At 32.7% G+C, this 19,858-nt stretch overlaps 1 protein-coding gene across 1 annotated transcript; it reads left to right on the top strand.

Annotated features, from left to right (window-relative positions):
- The first annotated feature begins 1,267 nt into the window (after positions 1 to 1,267).
- LOC136269542 (integrin beta-like protein A) lies at positions 1,268 to 18,960 on the top strand. Its single transcript, XM_066082308.1, has 11 exons — positions 1,268 to 1,788; positions 1,870 to 2,114; positions 3,071 to 3,211; positions 3,539 to 3,674; positions 4,038 to 4,187; positions 4,385 to 4,530; positions 4,776 to 4,934; positions 5,510 to 5,550; positions 5,759 to 5,889; positions 18,363 to 18,579; positions 18,725 to 18,960. The coding sequence occupies exons 1-11, from the start codon at positions 1,672 to 1,674 to the stop codon at positions 18,958 to 18,960; spliced, it is 1,719 nt and encodes a 572-aa protein (XP_065938380.1). The 5' UTR covers positions 1,268 to 1,671.
- The last annotated feature ends 898 nt before the right edge of the window (positions 18,961 to 19,858 follow it).

The raw sequence follows: 19,858 nt of genomic DNA, 5'->3' as shown, positions 1-19,858 counted from the left end.
AGCAAGATCTACTGTACTTAGTTGTCAAGATATTTTGATTTTGATACTGTAATGCTAATATGATCAGAGTTAATGCAATTGTTGCTCAGGTGAGCGATGTGGCCCCTGGGCCTCTTGTTAATGTTAAAATCAATCGTATAGATCTAGTGTTCTGCAGTAAAAGACACCGACATCGCTTCATATTTCGTGTCAAGTTTTCTTATTTTTTTAAGCTTAAGATAAAACAAAAAGATTCTCATACATACTGAATATCGACAAAAAATATAATTAGAGTATTATTGAATACCTTATATGATTTTTGTTCCGGTTGCCTACATCCTTCGTATTAACTTGAGTTCCCCTTCAAAAACTGAAACAGTTAAGTTTCAGTTATATTTTAAAGCATACACAAACTATTTCAAACCTTAAAATCTAATGTTTTTGTTTCAATAAAATGTCTAATTATTCGCTTTACAGATTATTATAAGAGGGGGTATTCGGTGATCTGCAACTTTCTTATACCATTGATTATCTTTAATTTCTACAAAAAGCCTTATTACTGTTACATGTACTCCGATTAAGATATAACTAAATACAATTCCATGGTTTGTCACACCTACTATATTACGAGAATGAGTTACAGATATCTTAATGATTTGAGGAAAAGTATTATCAAACCATTTAAATTATATTCTTAAGTTCGATAATGCAGATTTTATTTTCAGAAAATCATATTTACAGATTTCAATATCTTTGTAAAGTTCGTTTTAAGATCCATTATTTAACTGAAAAATAGTATAAAAAACACCGTACAAAAATTGAAATATATCCAGTCGAAAAGAAATTACAGACAATGTATTTACACTTTAACAGAAAACTAATTGTAAAGGACTACGAACGATAGCATTGTCTAGCCGCCTGACTAAAAGTCATTTTTGATAACTGTTTAATTAAATGTATTTTTTATAAAAATGTAAACATGTATATTTTCATTAAATATAAATGATTTGGTCAAACAAAGAGAGATTAATTTGCATTTTGGGTTTAAATAGCTCATTTCATAATAAAAACTAATGGAAAACGGATTTAAAAAATAAAATAAAAAAAAAACATTCCCCCCTCCCATGAAACAAAAATTCCTTTTGAGGGATTTTATATAGTGTTATTTAGCATATTTATACCAAATTTTATATTTTAATATAAATTAATTAGGATTTGATTAAACTTTTTAGTAGATGACTTTGTTTTGAATATCTGACAGATATTCCGAAATATTTGGATGTAAAATGTAGGCGGGAAACGGGCGTTAGCGTTCGCAGTTCACTGTCATTCTCGAAATCGAAATAAACTGTTCAAGAAAAATAATATAAGATTTGCTTCAATTTATTTGGTAATTATTATAACTGGTGCGGAACTCGTTACAAAGCAACGACTGGAAATCAAGTTTGAACTTAATGTTGATGACAAAGCTTGAGACCCAACGTTGTCAAGAAAACACCACAGAATTACATTTTACCTTAAAGTTAGTAGAGTCAAATGACTATTAAAGTGAGGAAAAGCGCGCATAAAATATTTTACATTCAAATATCCAGATATAATACAGTGCTTCTTGATAAGATAATTTTAAGTTTGCGTTAGCTCTCAAAATAAGAAGATAAGTATGTTGCCCCATGGAGAGACTTTATTGTAATTATGCATTTAACTGTTATACAGGTATTTTATGTTCTTTTTCCTTTCTACCATGGAATGGGTGCTACTCACTTTAGAGGAGGAACAATTAGTTGGAAACCTATTGGCAATGGAACCAAGGTTATAAATCATAATTTTAATGATTTGAAATGTTACCGAGAGTCAGAATCAAATGACTTTTTTTCAAAATGATTTCTGTAGGTTGAGTTTTCATTCAAACTTGGATGGGCATATAACAGAGGTCCGGGATGTACTGCTGAGAGAATTGGCCAATTTATCGATGAGGTAATTCCTTATTATTGGAAATGTACAACTGGATGTTCTACGCCCAGAAATATCGCCAACACCAGCTATATATGTACAGGAGCTAGTGAGTCTGAGAATTGGGAGCAAGGAGAGAACACATTCACATATACTTTTCCAGGAATTGGCCCTTACACAGTTGAGTAGGTAATTTTTTATTTATAAAATTCATTTAATAATCATTCGGCTGGTTCATTACCTAAAAATGTAGTGTTGTATATCCAAACTAATAATACACAATTATAGATCTGAAAAGATTTTAACTGTTTTTTTGTCACGTTTGATTTGACATTGAATTCCGTTGTAAAAGTTGTCGAGAGTGTCGTTGTTCTATTTGAAATCTTATCCTTTACATTAACTTTTGTTACATTTAATATGAAACTTAGTGCAAAGTGTATTTGGGTGAAGAGTTTTCATGTTGTAAAAATAAAATGCCATCCAAGTTGAAAGATAAGAATAAAAAAAAACTGGTTTGATTTTAAAAACAGTCTGTAATATTCATATTAATATTTCCAAGCTTCTTGATATACAAATTGCCTAGCATGTTTATTCATTTCATGACCAACAGTGGTCAGTTAGAGGTTCAACTGGAACATTTTAGGTCGTTTTTTATTTGTCAGAAGTGTCTACAACCGGATGGGGGAGCATGTTACAAAATATTAATTATCTCTGAAATTAGATAAAGGTTATAAATAGTAAAGGTATTATTTAGATATAGTGTAAAGTAAAAGCTGAACACGACTTTGAAAAGGTATTTTTTATTTGGCCCCAGCTATCGGTTCAAAAACTGTACCTGGTTTCTTATTTTTGTACAAGTCCTAATGTTTTTGACAGACCACTACATTTTTATCATTTATCACTATTAAAATTTTAAGTTTATTGGTCTAAAATGAATATCGTGAATTGGCCACATTCAGTTGCATGTAGCCGCAACATGTAAATATAAAATTCTCATGGTATATGAGGTAATATAAATCCAGTGAAAAGTGAAATACTGACAGTTGTGTGTGAATATTTTATGTTTCATGTCAAACTTACATAAACATTTGTAAGCAATCTTGACGTCATTATCAGATATTTTCCATTTTGCATTCAATAGATTTACGGGAAGTGACTGGATGAATCTGAGCTATGGTTCGCCAGGGAGATGGTCTATTGGCACTGTTGTTAATCTTGCAACAAGAAATGACACAAACAAACCTAATTTAAGTCCCATCACGACTGGCAAGCCTATCTATGTGTAATGATTTCTTCCGTGTTTTAAAATATATTGTCTACAGACATAAATCTACATGGAAACGGTCTATAAATATATATATATATATATATATATATATATATATATATATATATATATATATATATATATATATATATATATAATTGAATAAAGGCGCTATGATTTTATTGATATACCCTTACTTGAAAAGAATTAAATACAAATCAAAAACATTAAACTCAGATTATCTAATGTTAAATAGATAACTTATGTACATGGTATAACCTTCTCCAGACTTATAATTCTACTATATGAGAATAGTTTAACTTATTTAATTTCTGTACTCAGCGCTCAGTATGGATGTTACAATGAAATCAGTATTCCTGTTGTGGATCCTAACGGTGATGATGTTAGATGCCGCTGGGCCAATGGTACCGAGTGTATGTCGATTTGTGAGGGCTTACCATATGCCACTATTGATTATGTAAGTTTTCAGTTCATTTATCAAATATTTTTACTATTATTACTATAATTAACATTATTGATATGGGGACCATCTCAAAGACCGGATTAAGGCGTATTTAGTTGATTTTGAAAATCTAATGCGTGATAAAATAAAAATATTTAGAAAAATATTAAGATAAATTTCAAAACTGTTTTAGATTGTCAATTCCAACCGAGCATATTTAAATTGTTTTAGCTAACATTTTCCATGCAAGCATGTAAATGAGAAATAATTGCCATATCATACAGTTTTAGATGCTATAACTTTACTTCGACATGTTGCCTCATGTATCAGAAGTTATGCAATCAAAATTCCTTAAATAGCTTGAATCTCTTATTTCAGAACAATTGTACGATAAGGTTCATGGCAAACCACACATCGAACGGAACTTTTGCAGTTGCAGTAACAGTTGAGGATTATCCGAAGTCTAATATTTCTATTGATGGCAGTATTCATTTAACAACTAGTCCTTTATCTACGATAACATTACAAGTGAGTCGCTTGGTCGTGTATCTCTGATAAACATTCTTATTCAAATGAAAATTTTGTTTTTATACTTAGGTGACATTTTAATCAGAAAGAATATGTTTTCCTCTTTGATATTTTAAATTTTGCAGTTTAAGATTAATGGTTTATATTGACGATTTAAAACATTTGTATGCTCAAATAAATGTTATGGACGGTTTTAGTTTATTGTGGAGACACCAGTTCTACCTGCTGTCAACTGTACGGATAAACCACGGTTCGTAAGACCCACTCTAGCAGAAGGAACCATACTTCACACGGATATTTTTAAAAGTGTAAACATCTCCTTCTTTTCGTCCGGAAACAGTGGGTAACTGCAAAGTCTTTTTTAAGATAATTATGCAAATTGGAGAAAATGGCAATTACCCATCTTTACTCGCATATTATTCAGTCATTAACGTTTAAATAGATTTGCCTTATAATTCAAAGCCAATTAGGTTTTATGCATATCTAAAACAATTATCAGTTCTGTGGAGCTTTTCAACAATTTTATCGGTCATTACATGAAAATTTATACGGAAAGTGGCTTTGAAAAGTACGCATTCTTTATTTCAGAATAGCAAATATTGACTTGACTGTCCCAGCAGGAATGGAGTACACATCTCTTCAGTCTGATGTATACACTAATTACTCGTATGTCCATTCATCGTGGATACCAGAACAAAACCAAGTAGGATTCCATCTTGTCTGTGCTATTGCAAAAGATCCTTCAGGGTAAATGTTCTATTTTATAAATAAGTTTTACAAATTTTAAAAATTAAAAAGGAGAATTTATAATTTACTGATAATAAATGCAAATTTAGCAGGAATCTATTGTAAGTTTAACACTTACAAGTATTACTATTGATTCTAAATCTAAAAATGTGTCACAAATGTGTCACAATGTTAAATCGTTTATTACATTTACTAATCATCTTTAAGCCATCTTGAAACATTATTGCAATATATTTTTTAAAAAACGTAAAAATAATTTTTTTCTTCGTTGTATATCCGAAAATTTTAATGAAAGTTTTGCGTCAGTTTACAATGTTCATGTACCTGCCGGACGTATATTGATTTTACAATAACGTTGAAAAAATTGTTGTAAAAAGCATAGCACATATTTTTTGAATGCATGTACGTGTAAAGATCCAAGTCTGATAAAAAACAAACACTTTATATATGATCAAGGTAAACTTAAAGGTATTAAAGAAGTGCTTATAAAACTGTAAATCTTGTCTCTCCTTCTTTTATTTCAACTTCACCTATCGTTTAAAATTTTATAAAAGAGTTATAGAACATATTTTCAGAAAAACAAGCAAGCCAAGATGCATTACTGTAGTTGTCAATGGTAAGTTGACAGAGCAAATAAAATTCATATTTTATTGTATTTAAAGAGCAATACACAGCTTGTTTTCTTTCCGTCTTTGTGCAAATGATTCTAGCTCAATGTTTAAAATTTAGTTCAAAACATTTTGGTTTTATTGTGTTCAAAATGTATAGAGGTAAGAAATTATGAAAGCTATTGTTCTTTTACTGTGCTGTATCCTTCAATGCAGATGTTAGTCCATGTAATATCAATCCTTGTGAGCATGGAGGGAGATGTTTAAGGCAAGATATAACGCAGAATTACGTATGTACCTGTCTACCAAGGTACACTGGAAATTATTGTGAAACAGGAGTGTTAGAGGTTTTTTTAAGCAATATATTTAAAGTATAGTAGATTTTAGATAATGTAGTACATGTAATTTTTGGGTTGATTTTTTTAATGAATAATTAAAATAAATGTTTTACAACAAAGCAAAATTTATTTTTGATGTTAAATCTAATAGAAAGGGATTAAGGAAAAACACATATAAATCGTTGTTAAGAGCAACGATACCAGTTTGTTTGGTTTTGAATTCAGAAATATGGTCAAATGGAGGCGTGAACAACGCCAACACAGCAATTAGGAGATGGTTTTATCATTACATTGTTATGCCACCCCTTGTTAGATAGTTATGTCGACTTGTCAGATCTTTACATTGTCTCGTCAGACAATGTTAAGTTGTGTTGACTTGTTATTTATTTACATGTCTCAAAACGAAAAACTATCAAATTATGTATCTGACAAATCACCATCAATAATCAATATGTCGAATTGACAGATGATTATGTTTTTTGTTAGACACTTATATCGACTTTTCAGATATATTGAATCTTAAAAAAATATTGATAGTATCTAATCGATAAGACGACTGTAAGAGTCTTATGTTGTTTTGTCAGATCTTTGAGTTTTCTTGTTTTCTCTTTCTGTCGACTCGTCAGATAATAAAATGACAAGTATATTACAGCGTTTGAAAATGACCACATTTTTAATTTGTTAGGCTTCATGATCATTTTTTGGCAAGTCGACACATAGATCTGACAAATTGACACATATGTCTAACAAGTCTAGCACTTAAAAATCCGACAAGTCAACAGAACTATGCCACTATAGAATTCAAACCAAATTGTTGATTTTAAGACATAGATGACTTTTAATTTTTAAGCTAGTTTTTTTAATGTATTTCTTTACAGATATAAACGAATGTGCTGGTCAACCCTGCTCACTTTTGTTAGAATGTGTAGACCTTATAAATGAATTCTCATGTAAACTGGTCGTATGGAAGTTGCTAGTCATCGTGTTAGCTGTGTTGATAATAATTGCGGGTTTTATTGTTCTACTCTGTCTCCTAAAGAGAAAACGCCAAAAGATCACTGCTGGTATGATAACAGTTTATGTTTCTTTTTGTTTTATGATACTAATACATAGTTAATTAGAACGGAAGAACAAACTAAACGCTGTTATCTGTGTAATGTATTTCCTGTTCGATCCCTACTTAAAGACCATAATTTAAATAATGCAAGATCTTCATTGATTCAACGTGAGAAGCCAAAATTAACCAGGCTTAGTGGGTCTTGAGCATTGAAGTTCATTTCTGACTCAACATCATTTGAATACAGATCTTATTCATAAAAAATACATAATGAACTGCTCATTAGAAACTTTTAAAATGAAAGTTATGGTTGTTTATCAAATATTCTAAGTATTTGTTTTGTATGTGTTCATCGTGAAGAACAGTTAATCACAATAAAGACCATTAGAAACTTTTAAAATGAAAATTATGGTTGTTTATCAAATATTCTAATTATTTGTTTTGTAGGTGTTCATCGTGAAGAACAGTAAGTCACAAGAAAACTACAGAGCAACAGATATTTTCAAATATAGGATGAGCATATTTACAATTTTGAGTTTGATAATGCTAATATTTGTCATAAGGTATTCGGTGTACGATATTTCTGCATTGAAATAATCGTATTTAGATTTGATGTGTTGTTTTTTGTGCAAACATTGTTGGAGACCAATTCTGCAAATAAAACTTTATAATTAAGAATTACTTTTAACTATTTTCGAATGAGATATATCATAGATGTGAAGTTACACAATTATTTTTCAATCAAAATGAAATATTACGTTTGTTCCAAACTAAAATATCCTATATAATCGAAATATTTGTCACAAAAATGTATTGTTAATAAACTTAACGAGCATATTCAAAATTCTGCATGATTAAACTTCATTGCTTTCCATTCATGATTCGGTTTAACTTTGAATAAAGCGTCAAGGGTTGGTCTTAAATCCATGGAACAGATTGCATAGGCATGTTAACTAATTTAAAGGCTTGTAACAAAAAGGAATCACAAGTATATGTGCAATCATAATTTCAAGAAATGCTACCATTTTATTAAATTATGAGGTTATAAAGTTCATTTACAAAGTTTTAGAGACGAACAAATTAAATGCATATACATATACGGATTTTTGTTTTAATTTTAAACAAAAAATTCAATAATGTGTTCTGTTAACCAATATCATAAGATGTAGTGTTGCTCGAGTCTTCTCGAGTTCTTGAATATACTTATTTTAATTCATATAAATTTTAAAATGTAGTCCACGGGATAAGGCGTACGTAAACGGACAGAATCACTGGATGAATATCTGGCATTCAGTTAATTGAAAGGTGATTGAAAGGTAACTGAAAGGTGACTGAATGGCATAGCTGTGCCATTCAGCCACCTTTCCAGACCATTCAGTTATCATTCAGATGAGTGAATGGCAGAGCTTTATCCTGTGAATGTCAAGAGATTACACAATTGTTACCAATCAAAGCAAATGATTATCTTGCATTTTGCTGAATAAGAAATTTTAAATTGAAATTTCAACGATAAACCGTTCGGTCGATAGTATAATATCATTTTACACAGTATTGAAAAATGCACTGCAAATGTGAAATGAATATTTTATCTAACTTCAATAAGAACATTTCTTATTTAAATTGCTTAGAATAACAAAATTATCGAATGTTACTAAAAGTGTTCACAAACAATACAAATCTATCATATACCGAATTAAAAAGCGGATATTTTTTAAATAACAGAAAAGGCAGATTTTAAGAAAAAGTTAATACACATTGTGAGACACAAATCACCAACCTGAAATACCTAATGATCAATAACAATTATCTACATTTCAAAAATATTGAATATACAGGTAGTCAAAGTTATATCCACCGAAAACTCTACAATTCATACTTGTTTACTGTTTAACAGTTTCTGTTATTGCTGTTTCACTTCCCAGTCCATCCATTCTTACTCGCGAATTAAAACGTTTTGGTCTGAAAAATCAAAAAAAAAAGTCAAACTAAAATTGTCATTCATATATAAATAGCCTCATTTGAAACAAGATATCTGTGAGCCAATGCTCACTAGTGATACCCCCGCTCTGATGTAAATAAGCAAAATAAGCAAAGTCGACATTTAACAGAAAGCTGGCTTCCGATTGGTACAGAAATATATCCCACAATATGGCATGCCTTGACAAATAGTGTGTTAAAATTTCAAGCATCTACGATAAATAGCTGCTGAAAAATCTTTGAGGAAAATTTGTTTGAAAATTTTGGCTAAAATAAAGAAAGTAATCATTTAACAGGAAGTTGACGTCCGATTGGTACCAAAATATATCCCACGATATGGCCTGCCAAAACAAATAGTGTGTTAAAATTTCAAGCATCTGCGATAAATAGTTGCTGAGAAATCTTTGACGGAAATTTGTTTGAAAATTTTGGCTAAAAATAAACAAAGTAATCATTAAACAGGAAGTTGACGTCCGATTGGTACCAAAATATATCCTACGATATAGCATGCCTCTACAAATACTGTATACAAATTTCAAGCATCTGCGATAAACAGTTGCTGAGAATTCTATGACAAAAATTTGTTTGAAAATTTTTGCTAAAAATAAACTAAGTCGTCATTTAACAGGAAGTTGACGTCCGATTGGTACAAAAATATATCCCGCGACATGGCATGCCTATACAAATACTGTGTAAAAATTTCAAGCATCTGCGATAAACAGTTGCTGAGAATATTTTGACAAAACATGTTTGAAAATTTTTGCTAAAAATAAACAAAGTCGGCATTTAACAGGAAGATGACGTCTGTACAAAAATATATCCTACAATATGGCATGCCTATACAAATATTGTGTAAAAATTTCAAGCATCTGCAATAAATAGTTGCTGAGAAATCTTTGACGAAAATCTGTTTGAAAATTTTGGTTAAAAAATAAGCAAAGTCGTCATTTAACAGGAAGTTGACGTCCGATTGGTACAAAAATATATCCCACGATATGGCATGCCCTAACAAACACTGTGTAAAAATGTAAAAATTTCAAGCACCTACGATAAAGAGATAAATGCGACAGAAATTTTTGTTACAGACAGACGGACAGACGGACGGGCAGACAGACAGACAGACACACACACACACAAGGGTAAAACAGTATACCCCCTCTCCCTCGGAGCGGGGGTATAATTAGTTTATTTTTTGTTTCTATACCTGGTTTTAACGTATGCCATAGCTGCAATGCCCGCTAGTGCAATAAATAGAACCACAACACCTATTACAATCCCTGCGATGGTTGCTGATCCTAAAGATGATGATTGGCTTTCTTCTGATGGGTTGAACTGCACTCTGCACTCTATAATAATATTTTAAAAAAATTAATTTGTGTCAGATTTACAAAGAGTGGGTTTTTTGCATCTTATTCTACGTTGAATCTTACCTGCTTCAAAACTTTCAGACCAGTCATAGGCTGTAACATTGGAGTAACACACCCAGCAATTACTAGTTGGTGATTTTGTCCCATTATCATAAGCAGAACCATCGATAAAACAGAACCCAGACTGAAAATAAAGTTATTTTTTCGCTTTATACAACAAACTTATCATTTCAATAGCAAAAAAGACGATGTGCATGGTGAATAAGGTTACAAAGACGCCTTGATACAGTTTTAGGAAAAACAGCGCAAAAACAAATACAATTTTTATTTGAAGTTAATGAGTACAAGAATGGTTAAAGTACAAATTACACCTAAAAAGTACCTTCAAAAAGAATTTTAGCTCGCCATCAATTTCTTCAAAATATTGAAATGTCGAGTTAAAAATAAATATGTCCTCTTCTTCACCAAAGTTTTGTCCATCGTTACTGATCGCTATTTTGTAGCCTGTGATAAATGTTTGATCTTCATGACTGTAAGTACTTTCCAGTTCTTCAAGTGGACAAAACATCATCATTATTGTACTTGCATCTCCTCTTCTGTCTTTAAACAAATTATTTGTTTGCACAGATCCGTTTACATTAATCTAAAAATAGAATTTAAAAAAGAAATAAAGATAAAAACCTACTGTGCAACACTTTATATAAAAGAAAATAGACCCATAAGCCACATCGCTCACCTGAACAACAATAGACATAATAAAATCAGGTTTATGGAGTCATTTACAAATTATGTAGAAAATGTAGCTTAATAGATCCTGTATGCAGAAAAAGGCCTGGGCATTCTTCTGTTTATCACTGACCACCTGATATATCAAGTAATTTAATAGTTATATTACATATTGAGCGTTGCAATGAGCATAAATAAATAAATCTACATCAAATGTTCACCCCCTTGTGAGCAGTGGTGTAGCTTTCATTAAAGGACGGAAGCATGTGCTTCCACATTGGTTTGTAAAAATAAATAAAGGCAAATGAAAAAAAGTACGTGCTTAAAATATTATAAATTGAAAACAAATAAATTAATATAAATAAAATTGGTAAACATTTTGAATAATTTCGGGCTCGAGTTTCAAATATATAAATATGACGTCATCATATCCATGACATGACGTAAAATTCCAAAATGCAGAGAGACATTGCGTCTTATTTCGGAAAATGCACTCCTAAAAAAGTGAAACTGGTTGTCCTGGAGAGCAAGAATCCAGCAAGTCATCACAGAACATATCCATTTCGTCTACAATTGGTCCTGATTGCGCCAATATTGACTACAGCCCTCCTAATGACGATTTTGCTACCTTACGAGGGTCAATCAAAAAATACGAAGACTTTTGTCATAGCTATGTTACTTAACGTCATATAATTACTAAATTTGGAAGACATAATTTAGCAATAGTTTCAAACAATTTGCAAGAAAAAAAATTAATAAATTCCTTTATTTCTAAGAATTCTTTAGAATCTAATCCTGCAAAAATAAGGTCACGGCGCACGGTCAATATTTGTGTTACGTCAACAATAAACCATATAATGTTAAAAGTAATATCTTTATGAATTGGGCTTAAAACCAAATAACATTGAAACAGCAAATTAAGTATAGTCATGGTATTCTATGTACCAAATAATGACAGGATATATTGTTTTGTCAAACAGATATTAGTACATGTAACTAAAGACAGATAGTCCTCTTTAGAATTGACTAAAAACATCGACGTCGCCGGACGTCACGGCGCAAAGAGAAGTACAAACAGAATGGATTTAACTCAGGAAAAAGCCGATACAAGCTGTGAAAATAAAAATAAGTCAACAATTATTTGCAAGTTTGTGTTTAACTGTAATAAATTTTTTGGAGGTGGTGGTGATTGAATTTTCAAAACAGTCCGAAAGAGGGTAAAATATCTGTAAATATTTGGTCAAAAAATAAGTAACGTCAACCGACGTTCAGGGTTATCACTACTGTACACTAAGAGATACACGGTTAGAAAATGAAAAATTTGAAGAACTAACCTATGATTCTTGAATAAATGTGTGCAAATAAGGTGTTAAGTCGTTCAGTGCCATGTTAAATTGTAAGGAGAAAGGCACAAGAGACTAAGCGCGATATAAAGATGGGGTATATCTATAAACTGTGCGTGTTTTATCTTGACGTCATGTTTTAAACGTTACCGTGCGCCGTGGTGACAAAACATGTTGTTTTTAAAAAGGGGTAACAAAAATACCGTTTCATCAAATGGACTAAAACTTCGCAAATCAATAACATAAGTGTTGGTGCACAGATTAATCTGTTAAGTATGACTTTCACTAAAAATATATGATAGACAGCCACATTGTCTTCGTATTTTTTGATTGACCCTCGTACGTTCAGACCTTCTCTACAGAGATGATATTAAAAAAAAACATGCTGACCGAGGTTTGGGAACCTGCTACAAAGTTTAAGTTTCCGTTCAGGTAAGATAACTTCTACATTTGTAAAATGATAAACTCTCATTAGCCTTCCCTCCCCCTAACCCACACACAAGCTATATTTCGTTTAAATTAAAGATCCACGTCTACTGGCAAATAATAAAAACGAAATCGGACTTTTTTAAATTAATCATTCCATGATTTAAAATACATTGCATTCATGACCTTCCATTAACAACATTATAATAAAATTATCTTTGTGCAATACATTTCGTGTTGTTTATAATTTAACGGAAATTTAATACATAAGGCCATTTAATGTAAGCACATTTGGGAGAATATTATTTTTTCATTTAATAATTATTAAAACAAACATGTGTAGAGACGTACCATTGTTTTAAAATTTATAGAATATTATTAACACATTAAATTCAAAGGAAATAACAGGCATCAAAGGGCTTCTCAATGGACCTGGTTAAAGAAAACATCATGAATGCGCTATTCTGTTTACACTGTACTGTGCGCCGTGTATATTTTTTGGTTCCCGGAGGGCTGATGAAAAAGAAAAAGGTTTTGGAATGTCTTCCTCTGTTATTGATTGGGCAAACCTTGGCCGATGTGTTTCCCACCACCTTTAAGACGGTAGTAAACATCATGAAAACGTCCGAGCAGCCGAAAAATTCCTGCGCATAACTGACGGCAAAAGTTCAGCATCTTGGAATCCATGTCGGAAATTACAACTCAAGGATAAGGAGAAATAGAGAAATTCTTTCATGCATTATTGATGCTATTGTTCTTTATGGTCAACAGAACTTGGCAATTTTATTGCTATTCTTCACATCATGGCTAAGGAAAACAAAGTGTTACCGATCATTTAGCATTTGCAGACCCAAATAAAAGTACACTTCACCAGATATACAAAAAGAATTGATAGGTCTGTGTGCTGGCTAAATCATCAACTCGTTGGTCGCTGATTGCAATGCTGCTCGGTTTTTCGGCTTTATATCGGACGAATCAACTGACTGTTCTACAAAAGAACAAGCATCTATATGTGTACGCTTTTATGACAAAAATGCAAAAGCTGTTCGAGAGGAATTTTGGGGTTTTACCGATGCTAAACGCACAACAGGAGAGGCTTTAACAGATATATTCCTTCTTGAACTTGAACAAAAAGGAATACAAGTTGAAAAATGTGGGCACAGGGACACGACAGCGCTGCCAATATCTCAGGTATTCGTAGAGATGTACGGGCAAGGAGTAAGGAACGAGTTCCCAAGCGGATTATATTCACTGTAAAGCATAATTCTAAACTTAGCCATTGTACATGCTTGCAAAGAGATGCTTGCAAGAAACATGATGGACACAGTCCAAACAACTGTCTTTGTCTTTGATTATCCAGCTAAGAGGTTGCTTTCATTTTAGGTAAAACTTAAAAGCCAATGATCAGGTAAAGGAAGCAATGGAAAGATGGCAAAAACTGAAAACACTGTGTGAAACTCGGTTGTTTGAGGCAAAAATCTAAACAAAAAAGAATCAACAATTTTTCAAAATGCTCGCATGTGGATAAAACCATGTACTATAACCTTGAGTTTATGATTATGATTTTGACGAATTTGTAATTGTATATTCTGAGGATGCTTTCACTTAAGTTACAGCTATTTTAGGCAAAAAGATTTTCGAAGATAAAATATTTTTCTCTATATTTCCATTTGTCCAAAATTTGACCCACCTCCCTCCCCCTTCCGTTGTGGCTTTTTACATTAAACCTCGAAGATACTTTCATGCAATTTTTTTTACTTTTCTGGCGGATCGGTTTCTAAGTTGAAGACTTCTAAAGATTCTTTCCACCAGGGTATGCTTAGGCAATTCTCAGCGATAGATTGAGTAAAAATTACTCAGATCGATATGACGTCACAATAAGCATCATAATGTCATATTTTAGTCAGAAATGTGTCATTACCTTACCTCTGTCAGTGTGTACAAAAAAGGCAAAAGTGTAGCACTACCCCAAATATCATGATAGTTGAATTTGGCAAATATCAAAGGCACATGTGACCTAAAATACTTGATAAGTGCAGCTAGAATCCTGTGCTTTTTTGTTGTAAAAAGAAGTACGTAGTATTTTTAAAGAAATTGAGGAGGTTGACAGGGGGTTTTCGATAAATAATGACAATATTCATTTTATGCGATAAACGATAGGATTCTATCAGCAATACTGATAAATTGAACTAATTGCCTATCAAATTATTGTATTATACATAAAATGAACTGCGGGTTAGTGTTACACTTTTTTGATATTTTGTTAAGGTAAAAACATAATCTATTTTTAACTTTCACGTGAGTCCATGGCATGACAGCTTCAAAGATCAACTCAATTCCGAAATAGAAAAATAATATCTTGGCAAACACATTCACTTGATATTAATATTCAACGGTGTTTTCATAAAAATAAACAATATTTAAATTGATCATAAAATTGACGGTCATTACAGTCGGAGTTGCCTTCTCCTACCTCCGCATATACACATATTTTTATTTGAAAATTGACCCCTTATTGTTGCCTTACTCCGCCTCTAGGTCTTGGAGTTGAACAAACTTTATTAACCCCTATCTGAGGATGTTTCTACACTAGTTTCAGCTTTTCTGGTCGATTGATTTCTCATGAGAAGATTTTGAAAGATTTACTAAGTATATATTTCTCTGTAAAATTTCGACCCCTACACAATACCCCCTACCTACCCCTGAAATAATAAATCTATCCTACATGAGGATGTTCTCATCTTTTCTGGGCAATGGTTTCCAAAAAGAGGAATTTTTAAAAATATACACAGAATTTGCAAAACTTTTAGTCATTTTTCCTCGAAAGAGTGTATGGTCATTGATTTAAACACACGTTAATTCTCTTCAAATTATAATGGTTGGTGCCAAACTTGCTTAAAATTGGCCAGGTGGTTCTGCAGAAATTTTCAAAAATATAAAATGTTTAAAAACAAACGGACACGCCAGACAAAAAGTTGTCAGAAAAGCTCACTTGAGCTCTCTGCTAAGGTAAGCTTAAATAAACAAAGATGACAAGCAGTCATAGTACGGTAATTGTCTTCATCCTACAAGTGGGTTTTCCTTCATTTGTGAACCCATCTCCTTCTATAACAGCTGAAGTACAATTTATCAGATCTACGTCACACAGTCCGCTGTCCACAACGCCACTGATTATTGGTGGGATCGACAGATCTATTCCACAATCACCACCACCGTATCCATCGTCGCATGCACAAGTTCCTTTACACATCAAAATGAGAATAAAATAAATATGAATTTAACCCAATCTTTTGTAAAGAAACAATTCTCTCTGGTTTGATTTTCTGGTCATTTTAATTTTTGTTAAATATACTTGAGTTTTAATAAATAAATTATTTTCGAGAGTAAGTTTAATTATATTTACACATTGTGCAACAACCTACCATTCAAACACTTTCCTCTTCCTAAGCAATCGTTAATACAAGAAATGCTCCTCACAATATCTGCAATGGATACTCCACCATCGTCTGTATTATTCTGAAGCGTGGCATTGACTCTGACCTCTGCAAGACATTTACCCTTGATCCCTTCTCGAGCATCGAGCATCCATTTCGTTGAATTTGTTAGCTGAACAGTTTTTTTTTTTATTATGTGTGGATAAAAGAAAATACCAATAATTTTAAACATATTATAATTTGTGAATTTGTTGTAACAATACATCACTATAATAAATTAAAACAAATAAGAATACTACCAGAATGTCAAGCACACATGTGTTCATTGCAATGTCAGAATTCACGTTGGGAATATCTTTGCACATTTTAAAAGATGGCGATTCTTCCATAAACGACATGCATGCCTGCCGTGCCTCTGCCTCTGTCATACGTACCGATGTGTCTATTTCTATCCCCTATTATTGAAAATGTTGCATTTAAATTTAGTATTTTGTTACATGAAATAGCTTACAGTGTAAATACATCACATTTACAATTTTTCGAAACATGTTACCTTCGATAAAGCAATAATAAAGTAAAATACCTTAACATAGGGAGATCTTGTGGTTTTATGCAATTTTTTAAAAATTGGAACATTCCATTTTCTACCATGTATATTACAAGTTGGCGGTGGAGCAACTGGAGTTTCTCGCTTACATGTCACAACAGAACTTGAAGAGCAGTTAATATAATTTTCGTTGTTTTCATTCCGACAGACACATAATTGTCGACCTTTATCCCATGGTTCTCCAGTAAAAGTATAATTGTCAGCAAACAGATTTTTAGCCTGGGATACCCTGGTTTGGTTTTAAGTTAATTTATATTATAATTAAGCTTCAGATGAGCAAAAATTCAAATTGAAATGTGTTACTGATGCATTTGTATTATTATTAATCAGTTTTAACTTAAGTAAATTTTGTTATTGTAGCCTTTTTGTGTGTATTATATTTTAAAAGGCATGTATGTAGCCTGTTCATGATATTCATAATTGCAGTTTATCTTATCGTATAAATGAAAAAAAAACACATTTAAGTTACCTCCATGTTTTCGAAAACTCATCTGGCTGAAACAAATAATCTGTGAAACCTAGATGAGAACAATTTTTTCTTGTATTATCGTCTGTAAAATTATTTCCGTCAGCTTTCAAAAAGTCGTCTTGACAATTATCTGTTAAAGTGCCACACAATCCTCTAGTTTTTCTTACGTCCCTAAGTGACGGGAAAATCTGAACCGTCATGAATGTTTCATCTCGAAATGTGCTTTCTATTCGAGTTCCAATCGGTGTATACATCTGTAAAAGTATAACAATAAATCATTGTGCTTCTTAAATACATAGAGAGACACAACTGTGAATTCCTAATTTAACATGATGCATTGATACAGGTTAAATAGCGAGAAGCAACCATCGCGGATTTTAAAATCACGCTCTTATGTTCTGACAGTTTTGAAATATAGGAAATTAAAACAAAACATTGGCTCTCACGATTTTATATTCTCGCGATTTGATAAAAATTGTCGGGCGAAATTAGGTACTTGCGTATGATAAGGAATGTTCGATCGATCGATCGATCGATAGATTGAAAATCGTAAGTGTTTTTGCTGAATTATTAGACTATGTGAATTAAACGATATCACAAGTGAAATCACGTGCTACCGAAGTGACGTCATTCCTTTTCGCTGTTTGATGATGAGAGCAGACAGCAGATCGAGAGGAAGGTAATATTATATTTTACATTATATGCCGTTGGAGGCTTGAGTGAAATTTATGGTCTCAAGATTGCTGGATATCTTTAGAGAATATTTGAGTTAATGTGACTGTTGGATGTCGCAGATTTGAACTGGATTGTATTTGGAATATGGCGGGGCCAGGGGCCATTATGATATGAGACATGCCGTGGAGCGGCGTTTTGTGTGAAATTGGAATATCTAAGCTGGGTTTTCATTCAAATGCATTTTATATATGATTAGAGAAGAATGTGGATATTGACTACAATAGGAAGCGTGAAATTTTATTTTATGCCTGTATATTATCTACTTCGTTTATCCGTATTTATCCGGACGGTAAAGTTCGGGTCGAGCATGAATGCTTACGTCATGATTGTTTATATTTTAGATGTTTCAGCCGGTAGTTTTAAAGAAGAGACATAGTCTGAAGTGGCTTACTCTGTTACCTGTAATCAGAAAAGTAAAGGATGGGCGGTTAGAAAATGTTAAGGAGTTGGCGAGGATAAGTGTCGGGAAGCGCACGGAGGCGCTGCAGTTGAGGGATATCGCCAAAGCAGTGATGGAGATTACGGGGGAATCCATGGATGAGTTGTTGGATTTAGCAGGTAAACTGTGTACTTGAATATATTATTGGGCGATATTTAGTCTTGAGCACTTAATCTGGTTTAATCATATTGATGTAATAGTGGTATTATCACTAATCTATAATGTGTCTAGTTGATATTGTTACGTGCAAAGTCTGCCTTGTAGGGAAAGATATTCGAGATTATGATAGTGCAAAGTTACTGTTGCACTATTGTGTACTAGCAGCGAATGAAAGGGGACAGCCTAAAGGGCAGGTGTTGCAGGATGATGAGGCGGGTCCGAGTACGTCTTGTGCACCTGCAGAGAGACAGAATCAGACTGAAGACAATACTGTGGAGTTACTGTGTCTAATATATTGTGTGTGTGTGTGTGTGTGCGTGTGCGTGTGGAAAAAAAATTGAGCAAATCCTGTTTATTTTAGAATGAGGCCACCCCAGTGAAAAGGAGAAAGACGATTGATGACATGGAAAGGAGACTGCTGATGCTCGAGAAGTTGGAGAAGGAGGATGTTTCGAAGGTGAAGGAGAGGGTTAAAGCTTCAGCTGCTCAGCAGGACCCTAGTGAACCTCTGATATTAATAACTCTTGATGAATTAGCTCGCTTAAGTAGAAAGTTGGGGGATAAAGATATGGAAGTATTTGAAGAATTGTATCGGCAGTGTGGTCGTCTGCAAGGGAAAGTGAATATCGCGAATTTATGTCTTACAGTTCTAGGGGGGCAGGGAGCTGATCTGGTGTCAAAAGCAGTTAATAAATGTATGAAAGAAGGACAAAACGTGGGGTCTAAATGTGAGCGTGTGAAGATGAGGGGTGAGATGGAACAAGATCAAGGTTCTAAAGGTTCAAATTCTCCATTAGCTGGACTGTACCCTATGTATTCAACGCCTCTTCTAGGTGCCCCTGGTTTTCAGCCTTAACTATTTCATCCATTTTCAAGCTTTGGTACTTATTCAAGGCCGCAGGGTTACAGGCCAATGGGAGGTATGGGAAGAAAGAATGCTAGTAGGTTAGCTTTTCATTTTTGTGATTCGACACAACATCTACTTAAAGATTGTGAGTTGATGAAGGCTGCTAGGAGAAAGTGAATTGAGAATACATATGTATGGAAATTTGTGCATTTAATTGTAAGGATACAATTATGGATTTTGTTCAAGGTTCATTTATGAACTTAATTTTGCTTTGATTGATTTATGCAGCTGGAAGAATTGTAAATGGCTGTAGTGAAAGATACACATATTTTTTGATGAAGATGGTTATTATAGTTAAAGTGACACATTAAATGTTTTGATGGAACTGGATT

The sequence above is a fragment of the Magallana gigas genome, chromosome 4, assembly GCF_963853765.1.
Source record: "Magallana gigas chromosome 4, xbMagGiga1.1, whole genome shotgun sequence".
Lineage (NCBI taxonomy): Eukaryota > Metazoa > Mollusca > Bivalvia > Ostreida > Ostreidae > Magallana > Magallana gigas.
This window is presented reverse-complemented; position numbering and strand designations above follow the sequence as displayed.

What these genes read in the sequence shown, in the direction of transcription:
- LOC136269542 (XM_066082308.1), top strand. Translation starts at nt 1,672, where the DNA reads ATGCATTTAACTGTTATACAGGTATTTTATGTTCTTTTTCCTTTCTAC. An exon ending in CATATGCCACTATTGATTAT is followed by an intron (nt 3,675 to 4,037) that starts GTAAGTTTTCAG and finishes CTCTTATTTCAG; the next exon opens with AACAATTGTACGATAAGGTT. An exon ending in ATTGCAAAAGATCCTTCAGG is followed by an intron (nt 4,935 to 5,509) that starts GTAAATGTTCTA and finishes ACATATTTTCAG; the next exon opens with AAAAACAAGCAAGCCAAGAT.